We start from the raw sequence: 24,128 nt of genomic DNA, 5'->3' as shown, positions 1-24,128 counted from the left end.
CAGCTTTTCACCCAATTGAAGCACTCCGTTGATCCTCAACATTGCTTAGGACATCACCTACTTGTTCCGTCACCCCCGAAAGTCCAAGGTCACGAAAATCTCGCCAATTGCCTTGTCATCAACCAAGCCGTCGACTGTTGACTCATGCCTACCCATCAAATGGCCAGAATGGACCAGCATCGACAATGCCTGAGAGGCCTTATATGCTTGATCGTGAATCTCAGGGGACTACTTCTAAGAGATAGTTGCGAGGACAAAAGCAGCTACTTCGGCACAACGTGTTCATACCCAAATTGATATGTATTTCTAGATTTTGAGTTTCCCAATGTATAAATGATGTGTATATATGTGACAAATTTCCCTTTCATATGTTCATTATTGACTCGTGGGATCGTGTATGATAGCCTGTCGCTGGTGTACCACAAGGCCATGTCTAAGCATCGAGATTCAAAGTCACCAGAAGAGCATCTAACTTCTCCATCAAAATCTCATAGTTCATGGCATCTTCGTCGAACTCGTCTTCAACCATAACTCCATCTAAGGTGCGGATTTCACGAATCTTATCGGGCTGCTGATGGTTACTTTCTTCCTTGCCATTGACGTTACCGTTCGACACGTCGAGTGCCTCAACACCATCTATGATTTTATCAACATCCTGCAGCTCTGGCGCATCACCATTCGCATCTCCGTTTGCAGGTTTGGGCGATTCATCCATCATCTCGTCAAGGCCTGCATCATCAAATCTCAACCGGAAGCGTTCATTCAGGTAGAATCGAATATCATCCAGTAGTTCAATAGAATCGGTCTCCTGACGCGCTTTAATACGCGATGCTGACTCTGCGATCAGTTCCGCAAACTCAGGCGTGTCGATATGGGCTTCCAGTCGGTATGCGAGGAATCGAGCAGCAAACTCTTCCAATCGCTGGACACGGGTCAACCAAGCGGCGCGCATGATGGCATAGATATCAATATCGTCGTCGTCCTTGCCTCGGGTTTTCGCAGCTTCGGCTTGAGACATGCCGCCACTGCCCAGAGTGCTAATTACAACGGCCGCCTTTGTCTTCAATTTCTCAATGAAAAGCATGTCGGCCGCAAAGAGAACGTCAACTGCAACTTCCAAGGGGAAATCAGCGCGCTCAGTGTACAGGAATGTGAGTACAATCTCCAGCACATCGGGGGCACAGTCAACGTCAATAATATGCAAATGATCTGTGATCTGAGCTTCGCGGAACGAGGACGAAAACATGGTTTGGAAGAACTCAGAACGGAGGAGCATTGCTCGGTGGCATGGGAAGAGTACCGATTTTGGAGCTTGACCCTTCTCGACCTCATCAGGCAGTTCATCTGCTTGCAGAAGAACATCGGCAAAGATTGTGTTGTTCCGATCCCACTTCACTTGACTGGATTGAGATGTGTTGATGACCATCTTGTTTCCGAGAACATTGGTGCGGAACCATTCTTCCATTTGATCCCGGCCCTTCGCAAGCTCTAGAGTCCTTCGCTGTCTGGCCATCCTCCTGTCTCCACTGTCCAGGATACTGTCCATCAGACTTTGAATTTCCAGATATTTGGAGATCTTGTCAATGGCCGCGAATACCTCTGATTCGGTAAACCCAGTACCAGGTCCACTCTTCAGCTCGCGCGGGGGCTCTCCCAGATATAAGTATCTAATTGCTGCAGTAAATGCATCTGGGGAAACATTGCTAGGGAGCTTCCAAGTTGTTGATTCTGGGGCGGCTGCGAGCTTTCCACGGAAATATGGAGATCGAGCAGCCAAAATAAACTTATGCAGGTGGACCGATTGGTCAGATGCCGTTACCTCGATATCTGAGGTTACCGGTGAAGGTCGAGTGAGAAGCGAAGAAATATGCGCCGCAAGAGGTTGCAGTGGATCGGTTGACTTCGAATAGTCATATTCAAGCAAGAGGTTTCGTATACGGTCATTCAGGGCATTATACAAGCATCTATGGCCATGAACACACATTAGCCAGTGTCAATCGTTGAGACCAGGGGCTCAGGATACCTCTCGCCTTGAAAAGTATCTCGCTCACAGAGTGAACCAGACTCCAGCAACAATTGTGCCACTTCATAGTGCCCGCACAGACTCGCCTGGCCCCAAAGTATTTAGTTACTGCACGTTCAAATAAACTATATACTTCAGCCATTCCCCGAACTTACCAGAATCAAAGGAGTGTAATCGTATGCATCACGGGCATTCACATTGACCCCCTCGGTGATTTTCTCCTGGCAGACTTTCAGGTCGCCCTTACGGCAAGCACTGCAAAGTTCCCGGAAGGGTTCACTCAGATCTAAAGGGTTATCATCCTTGATAGTACCCTCTTTGATCAGTAGCTGTTCATTTCCCAGGCTAATCTCTAGCTGGTCTTTTCGCAAGACAGTCCGCTCCTCCAGTTCCGCCATTTTCTAGACCACCGATGAAGCTTGCCACTCGAAGTGGGAGGGGAGGAATGCGGGACCGGAACTCCGAGAGCTTATCGATAAGGCTTGTCACGTGGTGGTCTGTCTCCAATGAGGCCATACAAAGTACTGTGAGCGACCGAGATTATCGAATAAAATATGGAGTCATGATGATACTTGAGTGGAGGCAATATCGTAAGATTCTATCTATCAGATTGGCAATCTTTTGGAACCCATGATGTTATTGGTGACGCTATCCCTACTTATTGGCGTCACTGGGGCTAAATGAGCGTTACGTTGACCGCTTACCGCAGTGGGGCAAGCGTGTCATAGTTTGTTGGTTGCTCAGCAACACGGATTAACCAAACATCAAAGGATCTCCGACCTCTAAACCCCATATTGCAGACAACTTTTCCCTCCACTTCTTCAGTCCATTTTACTAACAAAACAGGGACACTTGAATATCTCAGTGCTTATGCTCAGCATCTATCTTTCTTGAACATTCGTCTCGTTTCTTTCTGTTCCTCCATTGTTTTGTTCACATTGTCTCGCAATCTATAGCCATGGCGATTGCTTTGGCCGAGGCGGATAAGTATGAGATCCTGGAGAAGATTGGTAGGTCTCCCCATGTGCTCTGTACTCTCATGCTTTCTAGCAGCCTGAATACTGATTTTCATCAAGGTTGTGGCTCCTTCGGCATCATTCGCAAGGTCAAGCGGAAATCGGATGGATTCGTAAGTGGCCTTTGCATGTTGATGTGTGACAACCCTAACAGTTCCAGATCCTATGCCGCAAGGAGATCAACTACATCAAAATGTCTGCGAAGGAGCGCGAACAGCTCACGGCCGAATTCAATATCCTAAGCTCCCTCCGACACCCCAACATCGTTGCCTACTACCACCGCGAACACCTCAAGGCTAGCCAAGACCTTTACCTATACATGGAATACTGCGGTGGTGGAGACTTGAGTATGGTCATCAAGAATCTCAAAAAGGCCAACAAATATGCGGAGGAGGATTTCGTTTGGCGATGCCTATCGCAGCTGGTCACTGCTCTTTTCCGCTGCCACTATGGCTCCGACCCTGCCGAGGTTGGGTCTAATATTCTTGGTCCTCCCCCTAAACCCACTGGACTCAAGGGGAAGCAGGGATCTGTTACTATCTTGCATCGCGACCTCAAGCCCGAAAACATCTTCCTTGGCAGCGACAACAGCGTAAAGCTTGGTGACTTTGGTCTGTCTAAGCAGTTGCAGTCCCATGATTTTGCCTCCACGTATGTCGGCACACCATTCTATATGTCGCCTGAAATTTGCGCCGCAGAGAAGTACACCCTTCGCTCCGATATTTGGGCGGTCGGATGTATCATGTACGAGCTGTGCGCAAAGGAGCCCCCTTTCAATGCCCGCACCCACATTCAACTGGTCCAGAAAATTCGCGAGGGCAAATTCGCTCCGCTCCCGGACTTCTACTCTCCCGAATTGAAAAACGTCATTGGAAGCTGTCTTCGTGTTAACCCAGACCACCGCCCAGACACGGCTGCGCTAATTAACCTTCCCATCATTCGTCTGATGCGCAAGGAGAAGGAGGTTGTGGACCTTGGCCGCACCCTGCGCCGTCGGGAAGACGCGGCCGTTCAACGGGTTCGCGAGATGGAGCAGAATATTTCTAAGATGGAGAAAGAGAAGCAGCAGGCTAAGGCCGATATCGAGAGCACCCTTCGACGCGAGTGGGAGGTTAGGGCTCGATTGGAGATTGACAAACAAGTTCAGATGGAACTTGGCCAGCTTCGCAAGCGGTTTGAGACTGAGGTCCAGAGTCGAGTTGCGGTAGAGTTGGAGAAGGAGAAGGTCAAGCGAGGCAGCAATCCTCGCGAACTCTTCCGCACAAGTACACAGGGCTCCGACTCTTCTCAATCATCGTCTCGTACCAGCGGCCGTGCCTCTCGCTCTTCAGGCCACAGCACAGATGACAGTGATGCGCCTTCTTCCGCCGATATCACGCAAGTCATGCCCGAATCGCCAACTTCCAATGGTCGTAAGAAGCCAAAGAAGGAAGCTCGTACCCCCTTCTGCCGCTCAAAGACAGTTGTCGACTCCCCACAGGATGTTCAAATGGCCGAGCCTTCCCCCATCTCGATCGCCTCCCTCTCCCTGTCTCCTCGCCGCACATCCGGCACCGGCACAGGTCGTAACATCTTTGCCGAGGCAGAGCGTAACAAGGCCAAATGGGAACCTACACTAGCCTACTCAGATGACGAAGACGACACACCCGATCTCCCATCTCCAACCCGACCAAAGGTGAAGCCAGACCCATTCAAGGCCGCGCCACGACCTCTCCTGCGCCAAAACACTGCAGCTCTCATGCAAAAGCTCAGCACTCAACCACCCCTCTTCCCATCCAATGGTTCCCGTCTCCCACAAATGTCAGGCGGCCCCTCTTCTTCGCTGTCTGAAACCCGGAACCTGAGTGACAGCCGCTCCCGCTCGAAGTCTCCCCCACCGTCGTCTGTCCAAGATCCCTTCATCTGCCAACCTTGCTGCTGATGCTGGCTCTCCTACCCGCAAGAACAGCACCAAGCAAAGCCCCACCAAACCCACTGGTGGCGATGAGATGTTCAAGGCTGTCATGCAACGCAATATGGGTGGTCGTACTCTGGTTGAGCTTGCGCAAGCTCGCGCTGGTGGTCGTCCTATGGATGAAGTCAAGCGATGTGCTAGTGACTCGCGCGCTACTATTTCCTTGCAATCTTCTTCGCGGGACCCGCCTGCAACCTGGGACCCTGAGCGTGACGAGATGCCCAGTCCCTTCTTGGCTCGTGGAAAGAAGATTATCCGCAACCTGCGGTAGACTCTTCTTTGTCCTCCCCTTTTCATCCATTCATATCCATCTCGGTTACTTTTCTTCTTCATTCACAGCTTCATTCTTACACCCATACTGGAGCGGTTTCTCCTGGTGTAAAGGCGTTGGATACGGATGGATTTCTACTTGATAGACCGTCCCTGCTTCTTGACTATGTCCATCGTTTGACTACATTTTCTTGCCTCTTGCGCATACCTCTTTGCTTTTGCATTTTTGCTTTATGTCTTGTTTTTTCCTCTCGGAGTTTGATAAGCCAGGCTGGCTTTGTGCGGTTTGGGAGCTCACTTGCCATCCATGCAAGTTTTGACTCGGAGTTTTGTTTTGATTTGATCTGATTATCTCACCCTTTCGTCTTTACGTGGGTCTTTTTGAGGACTCCTGACTCAACTGATTCTTTTCCTTTGTTATGATTCATGCCCGTTTCCTAATTTCGGAGAGGAGTTTCTTGTACATTTATTGCATCGGTCGTACAATGGTGACTCGAGTCTATTTCACGTTTTTATTTTCATCTCTAACTTATTCTTTTGCATTTGCTGCATTTAATTGGTACTGGTATTGGTTTAATTTGTGGGTGTTGATTTTGTTCTTTGTATATATCGCATTTCAAGCAATCTTCGGCCTCGATACATGGACGGGCTGCTGGATACTGACATTTTGTTTACGAATCTTGGAACCTTTAATTAATGCCGTTGAGTCTGAACGTTGGAGTGTTTGAATATCCTTGGCTTGATTCATGGTCATCTATAGTACATTTTGGGTATATGCCTCGGAATTATTCGTGTTCCATTAAACCTCATCGACCTCGACACATTTGGGTCTATGCATCTTCATCCTCAACCTCCTCAATCTGAACGGTCTTTAGCTCGTTATTGAACCGTCGCTCTTCCTCTTCCAATGAAAGTTGCTCATCAGTAGGTTGTTGTGTGCCAGCCGAATACCCGGCTTTCTCAAGCCTATCCATCTCTTCCGGCTCAAGCAATTTTCCTTGGCCCTTGATCGAGTCCTGCTTCATCCGCACCGCAGCAGGAATAAACTTATTAACAGCCTCCTTTCGCAGATCCCGAATTTCAGGCTGTGCTTCATAGACCTTCTTTGCCTCAGGAGCAGGTGGTCTAGTTGGAAGCGCATGGGGTCCACGCCGTTCTGCCTCCCTATCAGCCTCACCCCGTTTCCGTGGCTGCCGGGGGATTGGCGGGGGTGTATCCCGGGGCATTGGTATCCGGCGCACATCCTCGTCCGTTTCGCTAGAATCGCTGTCTGCAGGTGGGGCAAATTCATCTCGTCTCCGCTTGCCGAGTACAGCGTCTCGCCCATCATGTCCGTAATCCCCTCCACGACTAGGGTGGAACTTAGGTGCCTTATCGCCGAGCGCCTCACGGGCCTTCAAGACCGCCCGTAAATCCTTCTCCAGTGCCTCAAGCACCTCTTTGTCCCGTGGTCGTAATTGTCCTCCTGTTTGCTCGACCGATTTCATTTCTTCAATCTGTCGCTGAATCCGGTCTGGGTTGCGGCGCGCAAGTTTCTCATTTCGTCGCGCTAACTGCTCAGCCTTTCCCTTCTTCAGACTTTTCTGCTTCTCTTGTTTCCTGTGCGCTGCCGCCGGATTTACGGACCGCTCCTTGTCCTTGGCCATACTGGAATGTTATAGGTGTGCTGGTATTGGTTCGTCGCAGTATCACCAGGGTGAAACCCGAAAGCCCAGGGAGATTCTAGGTCGCAATGCTTCGCTCGTCGGCAGAAGACACCAATCAGAAGGAATTGGCGTGACGTCGTCAGCTCAGACCCAGAGCCTCACTGGTAGTCTAGATTGCGGTGAGAAGACGAGATTCCAGGGCTTCTATGGCACGAGAGATCACGGGTAAACCCAATGACTGAGAAACGGGCTTAGCCTGCAGGAAAGCGTGATCAAAGCGTCAGCGCCGCTTCACAAGCTCGTCACAATCGCGTCAAGTCGGGCTGTCGGGTCGAGACCGTATGCAAGACGCCCTTGGAATTGGATCAATCAATGGACGGAGCTCACAGGCTGAGCCGGGATGCGCTGTGGCTTCTGCGTGGGGGATGGGGCTCGCGTCTGAGGTAGCTGCAAGCCTCTTCTGTGGAAGCGTCTGTGCCAATCAAGTGGTGAGATCACCGACTTTTTTGGGGGACAAAGTTGAATTCAGCCTCACGAATTAGGCAGCGTGGGAGGACGATCCCTGATTGGATTGGGTTGGAAAATCGGGTTGCGGGGGGTGAGGACAGAGTAAGGCGTGAAAGGGAAGTTGGGTAAAAAAGCGGTTGAAGCTAAGGCGGAGTGGGCGGAGAGCTTTCCATGGTTCGGGATGGATCCAGATTAGCGATAGCGATATGACAGACGATGATCCTATACTTCGAGGATCACAACTACTGACTATCACTGAATACTTCTGAATATACCACATATGCACTTGGGACTCTAGCTAGGCCAATTTTAGTTCCACTCCCCGTCTTCTCCCCGATCAGAGGCGCGGCCAACGGTACCTACATTGGTGCTCGGCAGTATACAGGAACTTCAATATATCACGAAACCAGAATCTCTCCACCGGACTTCATCCAAGAATCCTAGAAGATTCTACGTCTATAACTTGATTGCTGTCTCTACATGTACCTTATCCCTTGTATACTACCCTGAAGACCCAAGTATCATCAACCGTTGCCCAATCAATCTTCGTAGCCAAAATTCATTTAATAAAAAAAAAAAGAACCTTTTTCCCCTCCTTCTCTTTTCTTCTAGATCCCGTCCGAGGTATCATATTTCCCGGGAAAAAAAGCCTGTGCTCCCACCATAACTTGGAACATTTGAAATATATATCTCCAAAAGAAAAGAGAAAAAAAGAAACATCCACACCACCATCAACGTTGCAAAGCATATATAATACTCCACCTCTCTCCCCACTCTCAAACAACCTTGCCCAGGTGGAACTTGCTCCTGTCCTGGTGTAACGGAAGTTTTCAAGCCGCGCCAGTTGCCGCCGAATTCAAGCGGCTCCCACATCTCTTCTTCTCCGCCTCCCTTCCTCCCCATAGCTCCCCAAGAGTCGCCCATCTGCGCATCCCTTATCCCACCATGACCTGCGGGCCGCTCGGTCTCACCTCGAGTTTGATCGGCGCTTCGTAGACTCCGTCGGAGCATGTCTCTGCCGGGACCAAATGTCCGTCTCAGCCTCGATCCCCGACACCTCGCTTGGCCTCACCTCCTCCGAGATCCAGATCCTCCGACAACAGCAACAAATTGCCCTCCAGAACAGCCATGCCGGCAATGGCGCCTCCAGAGGTCGCGGTGCAGGGAGAGTCAGTAACTCTAGTTCGCGCGCAACCAGTGCCGCCAGCAGTCAGGGCCGCTTATTGCTGGATCCCGATAGTCTCCACGCACTGTCGCACCAGCTGGGCTCCTTGGAGCGTCGCATCAGTGGCCAGATCGACTATGTGAGTTTCATTAGCTTAGGGGAGATTCTCAAACCGAAGTCCCGTTTTCCTTTTCCAAGACTCTTGTCTAATCCGTTATAAAGCTCTCGCAACAAATTACAGATTCCGTCAAACGCAGTCGCAGCGGCGCATTGAAAACCATGCATGATGTCGAAGCGGAGATGGCCCGTACCCGCTCGATGATGGCGTCTGCGGACGACTTGGAGAACGAGCTGGCTAAGATCGCCCACATTCGGGATATTGTGAAATCCTTTCGTGGTCGAATCGAGGGCATAGATCGTCGCATGGAACAGTCCCGTCGTCGCCGCTGAGATATAAGCCCCACCTTTCCAATAACCTGTCACCACTTCTCTTCCGCAAGGGCAGAATTCCACCAAACCATGATGAGCTCCAATCCGCCACACATACAATCCTCTCTACTCCCCGTTCACAGAATGCGAAGACGCATCTCCGACATCCCTATATCCTTCAATTCCCGATTCCTTAGTCCCTTGAACTTCTCCCAAAACAGACAACCCAAAACAAATTATATACGACTTCCGTCCTCGCGGACACCTTTGGCTTCTATGCAGGCGACACGTGTTTTACTTTCTTTTCTTGTTTTTGACACATTGAATAATCGACAGTCGATTGAAAGAACTGCTTACATGCCTCGCGGCACTTTGGTCCCGGTGACTCCTCGAGCCTGCGACTTACCTCAGATTTGCAGTATATGGGCGGCGCAGGGGTTTCTTCTTTGTTTGTTCTACTACGCTGTTTCATTTCCACGATCTCTCCGCATTCGTTTCCAAATGCCAACGACCTTTTGACGAACTTTTTTGATGGTTGTTTGATTCGATTGGCGCAGATAAACATTTCATTTGTATTTGCTGCTTCATGTATTCTGCTATGTTGATCTTGTGGTTTCGATTCCCCCTCCCTGCATGTTCGTACATCGCTTCAGCTTCGATGCTTTGCTGGGCCATTGCCCAACCCAAGATGATCGCGATTTCGCTTCAAAATGTTTTGAGTAGGCGAATCATACTTGTAGCTCTAAAGTGATTGTTCAATTCGTTTAGCGAAGGTTTGGCCCTGTGCTGAAGAATAGTCAGGTGGCTCCGTGCCGAACATGACGTACCCGGGCCGCGGGGTCGACTATCAGTGATCGACACCAATGCCGAAAGTAAGCGTCTCGTAGATTCTAAAGCGTCCTTTCTCCTGGTTGAATCACGAAAAGGGAATCCCACCGGGTTGAACGAGCAGGTGCTGCAAGGAGGATCGATTGAGCGACTGACCCAGTTCATCGGTCTCTACCGAGGTTGCATGATTCTGGCGGCTGTCACGGCATGCCTTACTGGATTGATCGCCTCAGGTCACACCAAGATGGCTGCAGGATGGGCGCAGGCTTATCGATAAGGCACTGGTAACCTTGGAGTTGTGCATTGTCGCATGAATTCAATTCACTTCATGGTGCAGTAGGTTGTTGTGTTTGCTTTTCTTTCTGACGCGTCACAAGCTTTTGGCTGCGCCTGTCCGTCTGAGGAAATCGCTTCTCTGTCCCGCAGGTGAAGCATCGAACCACCAGCACCTCAGCCCAGGCTTTCTTCTCACCCCTGCTGGGATTTTGAGTCTCGTGTATGCAGCTAACCTCAGGGATAAGAAGGCTGTCACACCGCTTGCAAAAAGATCTCTTAACAGGTATTGGGAGCCGCGTCTGTGTTTTTAAGGAGACTCCCCGCATGTGGGAGACACAGACCCTCGAAAGATTGAGTAGAGAACCCTTTGTTTGAGGCTGATTTGAATCACCCGGGCGTTCTGTTTCAGTGCTAGGGGGCTTGGCTTGCGAGTCCATATCATTGGTGGCGCTTGTAGTGGAAATGTTCTTTGTTGTCGCACTACTTTGCAGATACAGTGAAACCCGATGTAAGTATTCCATGCGAGCCTTTATATGGCTCTTAGAGTTCTTGGCCTCCTTTGGGACCTTAAGTCTTGCCATCCTTTTTGAGATCGTGGTCGCGCCTGGGTAGTGAATTCGCAATTGAGTGTGTTGGCCGTCGAGACCAAAATCAGGGCTCCCGCACTAGTCCCAATGCGGCATCGCAACAGTCATGTGACTTTATTCACTCCCAATGGCTGACTCTTATCCCTCGCAGCCGCATCTCCCCCCATTCTTCCCCATTCACCTCGACGTCAACCCCATCCTGCCCCCCTTCACATCCGAGGCAGACCCGTCGAATCCTTTGTTCTTACCCATCTCCGTAATCTTTAGTCTCTTTGCTTCACTCCCCTTTGTTCCTTCACTTTCTTTGAGCTCAACAGAAAGCTCGCGCTGCAACCAACTCCCACACCTACCAACTTTTCCATCTCACCTAATTCACCAAAATGTCGCACGAGGAGGATTTGATCGATTACTCCGACGAGGAGCTTCAGACGACGACCGCGCCGGCCCCGGCTGCCGCGCCCGCTGACGCCAATGGCGATGAAGAAAAGAAGGGTGATCTGACCATCTCTGGTCGTCCCGACAAGAAGGGCAGCTACGTCGGAATTCACTCGACTGGTTTCCGCGATTTCCTGCTCAAGAGTGAACTCTTGCGTGCCATCACCGATTGTGGTTTCGAACATCCTTCGGAGGGTTAGTCTAACTCGTTTATCCCACATGCCTTCCTCCAATTATATTGCAAACCGCAACGTCCGTCCATCTCTACGAAATGTCCATCAATATATACGGATGCTGTGTCATTCTTGAGTTTGCAGACGGCATGAGAACCATTGGCTAGAGCCAAGGATTAAACGTCCTCTCGATTGGCTACTCAAGCCTTGCGCTGCAGGGTTCTCGGGCAGCTAGATCTACGGTCGTCATTTACTTCCACCTGAAGTTTATTTCTGTCTTTGCGAGGGCGATCTTAATTGCTCACGGTGGAATAAAAATGCGATTCGGATTGCTGGTACCTCGAAGATAGATATCCCTCATGCCGTCTGTAAGACTTTGATTGGGTCGAAGTCTCTGCTTGTCGTTACGACGACTGTGATAGTCGGTTTTTGGGAGCATTTTCAGGAAGAGGTGGAATATATACAATCTCCTGGTTTTCATTTCGGGGATGGACGGACTTTGCGACGCGAATTGTTTTTTTGCTTCTTCATCGAGTCGAACCCAAGTCTAACCACCACTCCGCCTCCCTACAGTGCAACAAGTCTGTATCCCGACTGCCATCCTGAACGTCGATGTTCTCTGCCAGGCCAAGTCCGGTCTCGGTAAGACCGCGGTCTTCGTTCTCACCACTCTTCACCAGCTGGAGCCCGTTGCTGGCGAGTGCTCCATCCTTGTGATGTGCCACACTCGTGAGCTCGCCTACCAGATCAAGAACGAATACGCCCGTTTCTCCAAGTACCTGCCCGATGTCAAGACTGCCGTCTTCTACGGTGGTACTCCCATCCAGAAGGATGTTGAGATGCTCGCCAACAAGGAAACTCACCCCAACATTGTCGTCGCCACCCCCGGTCGTCTGAACGCCCTGGTCCGTGACAAGAAGCTGTCTCTGCGCAACGTCAAGGCCTTCGTTCTTGATGAGTGTGACAAGATGCTTGACCAGATCGGTAAGTGAACAACAGTCCTATCCAAGGCAGGAACCTGCGTCTAATTTCCTTCTTTTTCAAGACATGCGCCGTGATGTCCAGGATATTTTCCGTGCCACTCCCGCCGACAAGCAGGTCATGATGTTCAGTGCCACCCTCTCCCAGGAAATCCGCCCCATTTGCAAGAAGTTCATGCGCAACCCTCTCGAGGTTTACGTCGACGACGACACCAAGCTTACTCTGCATGGTCTGCAGCAGTACTACATCAAGCTCAGCGAGCAGGAGAAGAACCGCAAGTTGAACGAGCTTTTGGACAACCTTGAGTTCAACCAGGTCATCATCTTCGTGAAGAGCACTCTCCGTGCCAACGAGTTGGACAAACTGCTGCGCGAGTGCAACTTCCCCAGTATCGCCGTGCACTCCGGTGTCAGCCAGGAGGAGCGGTAAGTCATGTTTCTCAATGTCAACATAAAGACATTACTGACGAAACGTCTAGTATCAAACGCTACAAGGAGTTCAAGGAGTTCAACAAGCGTATCTGTGTCGCCACTGACGTCTTCGGCCGTGGTATCGATATCGAGCGTATCAACCTTGCCATTAACTATGATTTGCCCGCTGATGCCGACTCCTACCTCCACCGTGTCGGTCGTGCTGGTCGTTTCGGTACCAAGGGTCTGTCCATCTCCTTCGTCAGCAACGAGGATGATGAGAAGGTGCTCAAGGACATTGAGAAGCGCTTCGAGGTTGCTCTGCCGTATGTACCTCCCACATGTTAACTCTCATAACACAGCTAATCTTTGAACAGTGAGTACCCCGAGGGTGGTGTCGACTCTTCCACCTACATGGCTTAAATTCGCCATGGGTGCGTGGGTGGCTCTGTCACCCAAGTTTGAATGTTTTCATATGGCGTAATAGCTCGGTCGTGGGTTTTTCTTCGTGGGGTTGCTACCTGGCAGATCCCCATTTTGTTTCCAGATAAGAATGGAATCCGTATTCTCAAAATGCAAATAAGATCTGTTCTCATCCAAAGTATGCATTCAAGACTTCTAAGGTACAGACGTGTCCAGGTACGCGTTCCAAGTCAATCTTGAAGCTATGTAAGATACACCTGGGTCCAGGCAACAGTGGGTCTGCAACTCCAGATCCATTCAAGAGTGCTTTGGAGATAAACGCCTCATCACATCGAAGAGATTGGAACTACGGAGTAACTAGTATTTAATTAAATTAATTTACACAATCACCTGTAAAAAGGTACCTGGATCAGGCCACAAAAATAAGCCCCCATCCTGAAACCTGCTCAAGAGATTACACTAATCAATAACAAACGAACCCACGATCCGCCAGGAACAAGCTAATTAAACCCTTCTCCACCCCCCACTGCAATCGATTCGATCAATCAATAGCCCCTCAAGCCTGTGGTCCGCGCGTCCGATCACCCGTTTCTTGCCAGCTACACCTTTGAACCGTTGACAAGTTGATCTATCGATGCTGTCAACCCAAAACAAGCAAACACCACGTTATAGCTGGTTGCCTTCTTCTCGTCTTTCGTCTGTTGAGTATTTTCAGGGGCAAGGTGAGGCTTTGGCTAGAGAGGAGGAATGATCGTATTCGTGTCGTGTGCTCTAGCCGAGATAAGAATTCAGGGTCGAACATGCCCCTATTCAGTGTCGCTAGTCCGAAGATGTAGACAGGTGGTGATTGGCGTGACTGCCAAGGCTAACGGTGCGACTTGGCAATTTATTTTGATTTTGTGCTTAGTTTTATCTCGATGCCTGATAGGTCTGATATTCTTGGGCCTGGATACAGTAGACCCTTCTTAAAGACGTGGGCCTATGGTTAACTCCGAATCTAATACATGTGGGCTTCTGGATGCATGCAGTAGCATTGATCACCATATATAGATCACGGAGTATCTTCCCGACCCCGACGATTTTAACCCCAGGCGGCTGCTTGCTGCTGAAACCTTTCCTGCGTCTCTCAAACACCATTCAAGCCTCCATGGCTGTTTTGGCTTTTCACTGGCTACAATCTTCTGGTCCATGGAAGTATCAGCATCTCCCAAGGCCTGAACAAACCCATCTAGTAGGCCGGGGTACGGATAGCCAAGTAAAGCCTACTGTAGTGGAATACGTCTCTCTCTATCCGTGTTGGAGATCATCTCTGTAAGCTCAACTTAAATGATGGTCAATGACCGCCTACATGTAATTCAAATTTGAAGAAATGGATCGATATGCAAAGCTGTAACTCCACTATATATTTAGCGCCTACCACCATTGCATTCCAAGGTGACTCCTGTCATATGTATATGAATGTCCGCACCCTCAGCAAAAGATGTGATACATACTATCCGCAGCCCACATATGGAATCGCCAGTTACCAACTCTGAAACCTACACATTCCAAGGTTATCTTCTCCAGGATAAATTTCGAGACTCACTACTGAGCAGCTGTAAAAGGTCTAGAATTGAGATCTTGACAGTCTACCCTATGTTACCTAAGGCTATTCTGATCTCCTTTGCTTTATAAAGAAGCGCTGAAGATTGATTGTTATGATGCCAGTTCATCCTCGGCGACATATATAAATCAGTGCTGGTAGCCTTTATAACGCACGGGTCACATATGTGAGTGGAAAGCTAAACCCGAGAGCCTTTGACACGAGGATGTATATTTTAAAGTTTATACACTCAAGAGTTCCAAGCTTTAGTATTCAGAAGGTGTTTAGCGCTGTATAAAAAAAGAACCCAAGCTTATGATATTCTATTGGACGATTGAGACAAAGTATAAGTACGAGGAGAATACATTAAAAGGAACTCCGGATCTACATTTCTAATTTCTCCAACGTCGATCTCGGCATCTAAGGGCCCAATACAACTCGCTCTCGCTCTTCCCTTCCGTCCCACAAGGTTCCATCCGTAGCCGCTATGCTCCGTCCAGATCAGCAAGATGATAGGATGGGTTGGCAAACCGGGGAACCCCTTTTCCTCGTGTTGACGTGCCCATGCAGGGCCACTGACAGCCGTTAGGGTTCCCCGTACGAATGAACGCGACTACAAGGAAATTATGATTACGTCGCGCGACCCGTTAGATCCAATAGGAGATGCATGCAGGACGATCACTACGGTAGCATAACATGTGATTCGTTTGGATTTGAGTTGGGTATCAGTGGGTAGCTACAGTAGAGCTGGAGCTATGAGCCGGGACTTGAGTTTACGGGAAAGGCACAGAAACCTTGGAATAACTTCAACCCTGATTTTTCTTATCAGAACCTTGAAATTGTGCATGTATGATAATACAGGTATAGTTAAACGCATGGATCCGTTGTCCGGCTGTATTTATACATGAAATCCCGTAGTTAATTTACACATAACCTCGAATCAGCACGAATAAGCGACCATTATTAATTGTCTAGTAATGGCCATAAAATCAGGGATATTTAGTTTACTTAACCTTGGAAATGGACCACAAGAGAAAGAGAAAGAAAATGAAAATCAAGGCAGCGGGCGGAAGCTAAGTGCCAGAACCCTGTCTCGGACCTCGCACACATCCACTTAGCGGCGCCCTTTGTCTTGCTTTAGCGTCGATAAGAAACACCTGGTTTTTGTCTCGCGGCAATTGATTTTTCAGTCAGCAGGACCGTACCAGCATTAGCACTACATTAGGTAAATTCACACTAGCCACTGAGAGAGAATCTTTGAGTCTTGGCGTGTTTATGCTGCTCGTGCTCATGCTCGTGGTCTTCCCGGGGGTTCCGTTCTGTCAGCCTTGCTATCCTACTATGGAATAGTTGGTTTTCGGGCGCGATTGGCAGCCGCCACTGACTCAAGTGGGATTTTGTGATTTGCAAAAGCCGATGCTAGTAAGACATGAAATGGAGCTAAGGAATTGGTGCCATTGCGATAATGTGAATGCAATTGATTGCGAATCATGTAAACTATACATAGTACTTTGTACAGGATTGATCCTCACTACGGAAGATAGATCGAAGGATCGTGCTCGAGACCGTAGTCTGGGCTTTGGACCCATCGAAATTCTCGACAGGTCTGAAACGCGCGAACCATAGTTACGGGGTAGTAGTGCGCATAGTGAAATTGGGAGAAGAAAATTATAGTTCAAAATTATCCAGGTACTGATTGACTCCCCTTGTCAAGTCCTAACTGTAGTTGGACTGTATTCTGATGTATGTGGCGTGGTTCTCCTGAAAATCATCTGAGGTCATCGATCGACAGCCAAGAAAAAATGTGGCGGAGTCTGGAGTCTGGATGCAATACAGTACAATTCTCCAGAGACAAATTCTCAACAAATGTCCGTTTCCGGGGACTTCTGCAAACGTGGCTCACGCGTTTCCCCTGCCACCGGTCGGCATGGCCGCGTGTGTTTCTCTTTTTGGGGCCTGGACTTAGGGCTCCACCGCGTTCGCGACGCGAATATTTACACTGCGGGTCTCTCCACTGAAGCTTGAAGAATTGTCCGGGGTCCAAGACAGATCTGCGTAGAAGTATATAAGATAACTAGAAATGTATGCGAAGTACCCAGTACACACGAGTCATTTACCTATAGATAGATTCAATTTAGTTTATCAGATTCCTGAAAATCCCCGGGTAATGTTAGGGTCCTGAAACATCCCTTGAGCTGCAAACAGCAGTCGGCACGCGCGTCGATCCCTAAGGCATGTCAACACCGCCCCTTCTACATCCCTGGAACTTTTCAAAGAAAGGTATTACTAAAAAAAAAAAAAGGAGAGACAACGGTGATTAGTTGAATAGTTAATGTGCCTGGAGGATGAACAATTGAAAAGCATGAAGCTTGGTAGTCTCAAGTACCGAGTACGTACGAAGATCGAAAAGCCGATCGATCGGATTGTAGGGGAGGATTGTGTACCTGTACAGATTTGAGCCTGGATACCAATGAAGTGGGGGGAACACCCCTCTTATCTACTTGTGTCTTCACGGTCAGATGCATATGCAGACACTTGGCAAGGATTCATATATCCGGTCCCTGTTAACGCCACTATCGGCAAAGCTGATTGTTATCCATGCTGGTGCACATTGGTGGCTTGAGTATGTCCAATACGACGCTAACCTTACGCACTCAAGCTCAGTCCATTATTCGAACTCAATTCCTGAGCATCTGATTTGACCATCCATTTATGTACAGTCCTTTTTCTTTTCCTTGCCCAATCTATGCATCAGCACTCTCTAGTGCCCGGCCGAGGTGGCCTGTGGGGTGGTGACGGGGTGGACGCGGCCTATACGCGTCGGGTCCATCGAAACCCGAACTTGATGGACATAAAGCACGGATAACTCGGTGCTGGTAACTAATAAGGGAATGGATAAACGTTGAATTACTTCTCATACTGTACTCTCTATATATATAGTCCTTTTTCTATATTGTCTGATCGTATGGCTGTCACAGAATTATGGAGAGCTTATGCAGATCAACAGACGTTGGTACGAAGTGGAGCCGGTGGAACAAGGAAAATTTAATTTTTAATTTTTTCATTTGTATCTAAATTAATAATCTACAGTTAATTATAGCACGGATTTATGTACATAGAAGCTTCAGGTTCAGATCAGAATCAATAGTTCTTCTTTTCTTTTGGACTGTTTTTGTTTTTTTTTCTGGTTTGATTTGTTTTGTTCAAGTATTGATGTTGCAGTACAAACGCGATAAACAAGTCCAGGCAATCCGTTCATGCATGTACGACCTGCTCTGTCATGAGGCGGACTGATTGCGTGGAGGGCCACGAAACAGTGATAGCGCGGAAAACCAGAAACTAGTATATGGAACTCCCCTAAATCATAGTCATAAGCATAAAGCCATATAGCCTTAGACTTAGAGAACAAATAAACTTACCTGCTGCATCCAGCTCTATCCGGTGACAATATCTCCGTTTCCGGATTCAGGTGGGGGATCCACGACCGTTGAAATCCAGCTATAATCAAGGGGAGAAAGCGGAAAGCGGAAAGTGCAATTGTTCGAAAACAAGACAACAAAAAGACTAAAAAAAAAAAAAAAAAAAGTTGAGGCTGATCTCGAACTGCCTGACTGGAAACTTCCCTTCCTTTTCCATCTTCCCTTCATCACTCGTTTCTCTTCTCCCCTTGAATCTTTCCCTCCCCTTTCCCTCTCCTTCACCCCTTCAGTTGTCGATATCGTGCCCTCGCTCCCCTTCCTAAACCCCACCCTGGCTTGTCGGTGGTAAATCTGCTCGGCCTCGCGCCGGACCATTCAACTTAGGTCCTTCCCGCCCATCACTTCCTGCCACATTCAGACCATGGCTCCCCCTCCACGATTGCGCATTCTGTCTGGTGAGTTTCTTCCGTGCAAGCCACCAGCAAATCAAATTCCATCACCATCCATTATGGGTCGACTGACGAAATACTGTTTAGTTGGCGGCAATGCGATTTCAGCGTTCCTGTCTTGGCGACTCCAGGCCACAACCTCTTGCGATGTGACACTGGTGTGGAAACAAGGCTTCGAAGCCGTCTCACAATATGGTGTCTCTTTCAAGTACGCTTCCATTCGATCCGGTAGCAGGGAAATCAGTTGACTCATGTTCCTCTTTTAAACAGATCAAAAGCATTCGGCAACGAGCGATTTAAGCCCCGGCATGGTACGATCACTCCCTGACTCCTTGACCAGCCTTCGGTCAAATCAAGCAACTAACTTGTGTACAGTGGTCCGGACCCCCGAAGAAGCCTCTTCTCGTGAAAATGTATACGACTATGTCATCCTCTGCGTGAAGGCGCTCCCGGATGTCTACGATCTGGCCTCGGTCATCGAATCCGTCGTCACCCCTCAGCACACCTGTATCCTGGTGAACACTACAAATACCCTGGGCATCGAAGCCCACTTGGAGCAACGATACCCGACCAATGTCATTCTCTCCCTGGTCTCCAATGTCGAAATCACCCAGACTGGCGCCAGCGAGTTCGAGCACCTGAGCTCGAGCGAGATTTCCGTGGGCGCGACCAGCAGAAAATCCGACATTCCCGCCTCCATTCAAAACGACATGGCTGCAGCCCTCTCCCTGACTCTGAACTCCGGGCAGGTAGACTGTAAAGTGTCGCCCAATATTCGACAGGAGCAGTTCGAGCGGATGATTGGGTGAGTGCTCTTATTCCGAAAACGGCGATCCCCTTTATGCTAACATTGGAATGTTTAGGCCGATCGCGTTCCACCCCGCGAGCATCGTGTTCGAATCCCCTAATCACACTCAATTGCTAGAGAAGGTCGGAGTGCGTCAATTGGTGACGGGTATTATTGACGAACTCTTGCAACTGGCTGCATCTTTGGACTGCAAATTCCCCGACGATTTCCGGGAAAAGACCATTCAGAAGATGATCACGGCCGATGCCCCAAGCCTCATGTTCCAGGATTTCCAGGCCCGACGCCCAATGGAAGTTGAGAACTTCCTGGGCTCTCCAATCAAATTGGCCACCGAATCGAATATGCCCTTACCGCGAGTTGAGGCTATGTACGCCATGCTCCACCACGCAAACGCTCTGAACCTGTCCAGACCCCGTCATGATTCACCCCCTGCATCGGTCATGGGACAGCCACCTCCACGATTGTCATCCGCACCTCCACCGCACCGACCGCCAATGAACGGGGCTGGAGCGATGCGAGGAAGTCGGACGAGTTCGAGCATGGGCGTCCCCCAGGCCCGTCGAGGCCCACCCCCAGGGATGATGCGGGTCCCACCAGGTGGACCGATGCCCCCTCCCGGGTCCCGGGGAGGCATGCCCCGCGACCCTTCTCTCGAGGGTCTCGAGGAGTTCAGTCACCTTATGAGCTACGGTGATGAAGGCGAAGCTGGGTTACCTCAAAATGGCGGCCACGGCCACGGCCCTGGACCGTCTGAGTTAGCTTTAAGAGAACGGGAATTGGCCCTGCGCCAGCGAGAATTGCAGATACGTGAGCAGGAGATGGGTATGCGCCGGGGTCCTCCTCCCGGTCAACGACGACCGCCCCCTCGGGCCCCTGCATCCGCGTTTGATGAGGAGGATGAAGATTATTTCGACCCGATGGACAATATGGGCATCCCCCATGTGGACCCCGACAGTGTAGACATGATGAGTCTTACATCACGCCGAGGACGCAAGACCCCGAGCCAGAGTCAGATACAGCAATTCCGCAAGAACCCCGAACTTGCAGGTGGTCCCACCCCCCAGAACCGTCCCTCCTCATCTGCTTTTGGCCGATACTTCGGCCGCAAGCGCGCCAGTGACCGAGTGATGCAGGAGATCCCCGGTCTCCATGACTCGCTTATGGAGCACCCCATGATGAGCTACTCATCCAACAGATACGGAGCCGTCGACCGGAACCAATTGTCCGCTGACTCGCGAGCCAACTCTATGACGGCCAGCCAGATGGGCGATTTCCCTGCCCGCCCCTACCCCCAGAGCCGGCGAAACAGTCAGTCCCCTGCAGCGCCATTCCCCGGAGGACCTCCTGGTCCCAATCCCCGCATGGGACGCCCGATGACGGCCCATGACCCGAATCTCGGCCCCCCTAGTGGACCCCTTCACAACGGCCACCCGTCGCCGCCTGGAAACATGCGGACCCCGGTCCCTCGAATGCCATCAGGACAAGGCCCGGTTGGCCCACAACAAATTGAGCAACAATATGGGGTGAGCAACCCGTATGCCGCTAAAGGCCCTCCCAAGAACAAGAGTCTGACTGGAAGTGCGAGCGCCAGCGCGGAGAGTGGTGATAGTGGCGCCAGTGCCAATCTCGATTCCGAAGCGTCGGCTCACAGCAGTCAGATCAGTTTGGGTGATCACCCACATCCACGAGTTGCACCTGCGCCGCCCGTTCGGTGAAACCTGGACACTGTTATGGGTTGATGACCCTCCTGTTTTACTTTCCATGACCAACAGGGTAATTGATGACGACCGAATTTCCTCCTTGACGTTTTCCATCTACCACACTACCCGGACGAATATCCCGTCTGCTTTCGAAAACCTCTTTGTCATGTTTGGACTTTTTCTGCATCGTTGTGTGCGTGTCATTCCACCGGGGAATATTGCTATTCGAACCTTTGTGGTATGAATTATCGGGTAATACTCTGCTGTTCGCTTCTTTACATATACATGAGGGACATAGGGGTTTTTATCGCTTATTTCTGTTTTCTTGTTCCGGAGTGGCTGGGGTATGGGTTTGTGTTTATTGTCTATCCTTGATTTTGTTCCTTTGCTCTGCATTGATACTCATCCTGTCTCCTGCGGCATCATTTCCTATTTTTTTTTTTGTTGAGACCTGCGTGCGTCTAGACTGGGACCGACCTCTCCTCATCTCCCTACCTCTCTCTCTCTCCTTTACAGCATGTTGATATAGCGCCCTTGGCCTCTTGACCATACCCAGTCGCAACCAGCCGCACCTCTCCTTGCATGACTGTACACTACGTGATTCGGCGCCTTTCCTTTTTTGTGGACCACCATTATACGGGCCCGTATACGTCGCCTTATTTATTATGTGCTGTTATCATTTCTGCTCCGGCATTTCCATCCTTCCTGATGTTTCGTTTTGCTTGTCCGGTCTGACGCATTGCGGCCTTGTCTGATTTCTGTGGTCTGGTCCCTGGCGTATTGCAAAAGAGCGGGGGTTCGATTTATTCGGTTGAGTTGTCTTGATCTGCTTTGGCTGGGTTTGCGCTTGACTGGGAATTAATGATGGTGACTTGCATCGCCCTTTGAACAGAATCGTATCCTATATGGAGCGCACGAATTGATAGACCCTTCCGTTATTCGTTGTATTCAAATGACTTCAGGTATTATCTCATTTCCATAACGTAAACACTTTCTGAAGTTGGTAATCGGAGTGGACTAGGAACGCCATGTAGAACAGGCCGGATCCCACCATCCCAGTCACATTCAAGTACAAGCCAAACTCTGCCAAATAAAACTCTGAGGGACCTAAACCACTTGGTCAGTAGGGCTCAAGTTTGAAACCAATCAAAACAAGTGAACGATAATGGAGCTTTCATTAATGCTTTTCTTTCGGACTGCATCTGCTATTGTATACACGTCACGTGCGCGATGTAAACAAATCCCGCTTTTCTCGATAACACTTTAATCTCCAACTATCCTATCAGTTCCTCAACTTCAATCAAACCCTCAATCAACCCAATATAGATCCCCAAAGCTAAAACAATCAAACTTAACAAAATGCCACCCCCATCCCACCGCCGTCTCGACTCCCAAACCCAAAATTACCCCCGCTCCTCAATCCTCCCAGGAAACACATTCACCCAGCCCACAAACAGCTACGGCTCCTCAACACCCTCAATGTCCGCCGCGAAGACCAGGCAATACGCACACCTGCACTCGCAGCTCGCGCAGTTGAATGCCAATCTGGCTGATACTGAGAATTTGTTGAGGATGACGGCTGTGCAGGCGGGGGATATGCGGTTCCTTGGTGGGTATATCGGGGCTATGTTTATGGGTTCTGCTAAGATTTTGGGGGAGGAGGGGGTTAAGGGGAATGCGGATAAACCTAAAGAGGAGGAGGTTGGGGTTAAGGTTGAGGATAGTGAGGAAGATTGAGGATTTGATTGTATGGTTACTGGGTGTGGCTTCTGGATATGGATACGCGGTGATGCAGAGATATGCATGTGAGTTTGTTTGACTTGGCTCTGGTTTATAATTGCTTGGGCTTCGCTAACTGTATTGACAGTTACCATCCGACAATGGCTGGGTTCACGCCGAACAAACACTCGAACCCTGCCGTCAGAATCTACTCAACCACGAACTGTCCACCCAGCATAATTGCAGGCTCGTCGATGTTGTGGTGCTCATAGCTATGATAATGATCAGCCAACGCCCTCAATCACTATGCTTCTTCTGTCACGCAGAAACAATCGCATCGACAAAACAATACAACATACCTCAGAGTTCCCACACTTCCAGCCTCAAGGATGAACGAAGTCTCCGTCAACGACTTCCCAACCCAGCGCATCGCAAATGCACGCAGAATATGACCATGCGCAACAACAAGGACATCACCCTTAGGCGAATCGGGATTCTCAAAGCATTGCCGCTGATGCTTTTCCCTGATCTCGGCAATCAATGCGTCCAGACGACGCATCACATCTTCGGGGGACCTAGATAGCGTTAAGCCTCAATGTTTTATGAGCACAGCGAGAATGAAATACTCACTCTCCACCAGGACATCCATCCGTCCAAATATTCCAGGGCCCCTGCCCCTTCTCTGCCCGGATAGACTTAATCTGCTTACTAGTCAAGCCTTCATAATCACCGTAATCCCACTCCCGAATCACATCCGTAACCTCAACCTTCGCCTCTGTGCGAATTGGCTCTTGGTTTTCTGGCTTACGGTGCTCGGTCCAGGGTAGTCGTTCACGGCAGCCGATTTCTAGGAGCTCCAGGGTTCGCTGGGCGCGGGTGCGGGGTGAGACGTATCTGGACCAGCGTAAGCAATGCAAAATGGGACTCAAACCGAACTTGTAAATTCCTCCCTATTTTTCGATTGTGTAGGGTATGTGTGATTCTGGAAGAGTGGAAGGATACTTACACATGAACAAGGTTCTTAGGAACGACCAATCGGTCATTCCCCACTAGCGCTTTGCCCGTCGCGATTATGCGTTTCTCGCCGTTTGCTGTAAGTGGGAGGTCTGTCGAGCCGGTGTGGCGGCCGTTAAGAGACCATTCTGTTTCGCCGTGGCGGACAATGAAGCACCGGGGAGCCATTTTCTAGAACAAGTGGGTTGAGGAGGAGGAAAGTACAGGTTTGTTCAGCGCTGTGTTGGGATATCCGGTCAGATTGGTTGCGTCATAGCGATAAGAGCTTATCAGGTTCTTATCGATAGCAATGTTTACACTGTTTACACTATAAT

General features: G+C 49.7%; 8 protein-coding genes across 8 annotated transcripts; 5 read left to right on the top strand and 3 right to left on the bottom strand.

Moving 5' to 3' along the window:
* Nucleotides 1-433: 433 nt before the first annotated feature.
* On the bottom strand, nt 434-2,421 carry N7503_000373 (ankyrin repeat and BTB/POZ domain protein; the record flags this gene model as incomplete). Its single annotated transcript, XM_057059934.1, has 3 exons — nt 434-1,964; nt 2,024-2,109; nt 2,179-2,421. The coding sequence occupies 3 exons, from the start codon at nt 2,419-2,421 to the stop codon at nt 434-436; spliced, it is 1,860 nt and encodes a 619-aa protein (XP_056926857.1).
* A 560-nt stretch (nt 2,422-2,981) lies between these two features.
* Nucleotides 2,982-5,264, top strand: nimA (serine/threonine protein kinase nimA; the record flags this gene model as incomplete). The annotated part of the gene is made up of 4 exons (XM_057059933.1): nt 2,982-3,033; nt 3,100-3,152; nt 3,200-4,820; nt 4,891-5,264. The coding sequence occupies 4 exons, from the start codon at nt 2,982-2,984 to the stop codon at nt 5,262-5,264; spliced, it is 2,100 nt and encodes a 699-aa protein (XP_056926856.1).
* An 829-nt stretch (nt 5,265-6,093) lies between these two features.
* On the bottom strand, nt 6,094-6,909 carry N7503_000371 (WW domain binding protein 11; the record flags this gene model as incomplete). Its single annotated transcript, XM_057059932.1, has 1 exon — nt 6,094-6,909. The coding sequence occupies one exon, from the start codon at nt 6,907-6,909 to the stop codon at nt 6,094-6,096; it is 816 nt and encodes a 271-aa protein (XP_056926855.1).
* A 1,535-nt stretch (nt 6,910-8,444) lies between these two features.
* N7503_000370 (uncharacterized protein) lies at nt 8,445-9,031 on the top strand (the record flags this gene model as incomplete). The annotated part of the gene is made up of 2 exons (XM_057059931.1): nt 8,445-8,720; nt 8,804-9,031. The coding sequence occupies 2 exons, from the start codon at nt 8,445-8,447 to the stop codon at nt 9,029-9,031; spliced, it is 504 nt and encodes a 167-aa protein (XP_056926854.1).
* A 1,838-nt stretch (nt 9,032-10,869) lies between these two features.
* N7503_000369 (ATP-dependent RNA helicase SUB2) lies at nt 10,870-13,301 on the top strand. Its single transcript, XM_057059930.1, has 5 exons — nt 10,870-11,331; nt 11,883-12,293; nt 12,355-12,715; nt 12,769-13,026; nt 13,078-13,301. Exons 1-5 carry the CDS (start codon nt 11,082-11,084, stop codon nt 13,121-13,123), a joined length of 1,326 nt encoding a protein of 441 aa, XP_056926853.1. The 5' UTR covers nt 10,870-11,081; the 3' UTR covers nt 13,124-13,301.
* Nucleotides 13,302-18,247: 4,946 nt separating this feature from the next.
* On the top strand, nt 18,248-21,503 carry N7503_000368 (ketopantoate reductase family protein). Its single transcript, XM_057059929.1, has 5 exons — nt 18,248-18,579; nt 18,661-18,781; nt 18,844-18,884; nt 18,949-19,378; nt 19,437-21,503. The coding sequence occupies exons 1-5, from the start codon at nt 18,546-18,548 to the stop codon at nt 21,094-21,096; spliced, it is 2,286 nt and encodes a 761-aa protein (XP_056926852.1). The 5' UTR covers nt 18,248-18,545; the 3' UTR covers nt 21,097-21,503.
* Nucleotides 21,504-22,440: 937 nt separating this feature from the next.
* On the top strand, nt 22,441-22,818 carry N7503_000367 (DASH complex subunit HSK3 family protein; the record flags this gene model as incomplete). Its single annotated transcript, XM_057059928.1, has 1 exon — nt 22,441-22,818. The coding sequence occupies one exon, from the start codon at nt 22,441-22,443 to the stop codon at nt 22,816-22,818; it is 378 nt and encodes a 125-aa protein (XP_056926851.1).
* A 190-nt stretch (nt 22,819-23,008) lies between these two features.
* On the bottom strand, nt 23,009-23,982 carry N7503_000366 (histidine phosphatase family protein; the record flags this gene model as incomplete). Its single annotated transcript, XM_057059927.1, has 4 exons — nt 23,009-23,072; nt 23,160-23,375; nt 23,431-23,694; nt 23,807-23,982. The coding sequence occupies 4 exons, from the start codon at nt 23,980-23,982 to the stop codon at nt 23,009-23,011; spliced, it is 720 nt and encodes a 239-aa protein (XP_056926850.1).
* Nucleotides 23,983-24,128: the final 146 nt, after the last annotated feature.

Source organism: Penicillium pulvis, assembly GCF_028828015.1.
Source record: "Penicillium pulvis strain IBT 33274 chromosome Unknown contig_10_segment0_segment0, whole genome shotgun sequence".
Lineage (NCBI taxonomy): Eukaryota > Fungi > Ascomycota > Eurotiomycetes > Eurotiales > Aspergillaceae > Penicillium > Penicillium pulvis.
Note: the sequence above shows the minus strand (reverse complement) of the source record. Positions and strands in the feature narration are given on the sequence as shown.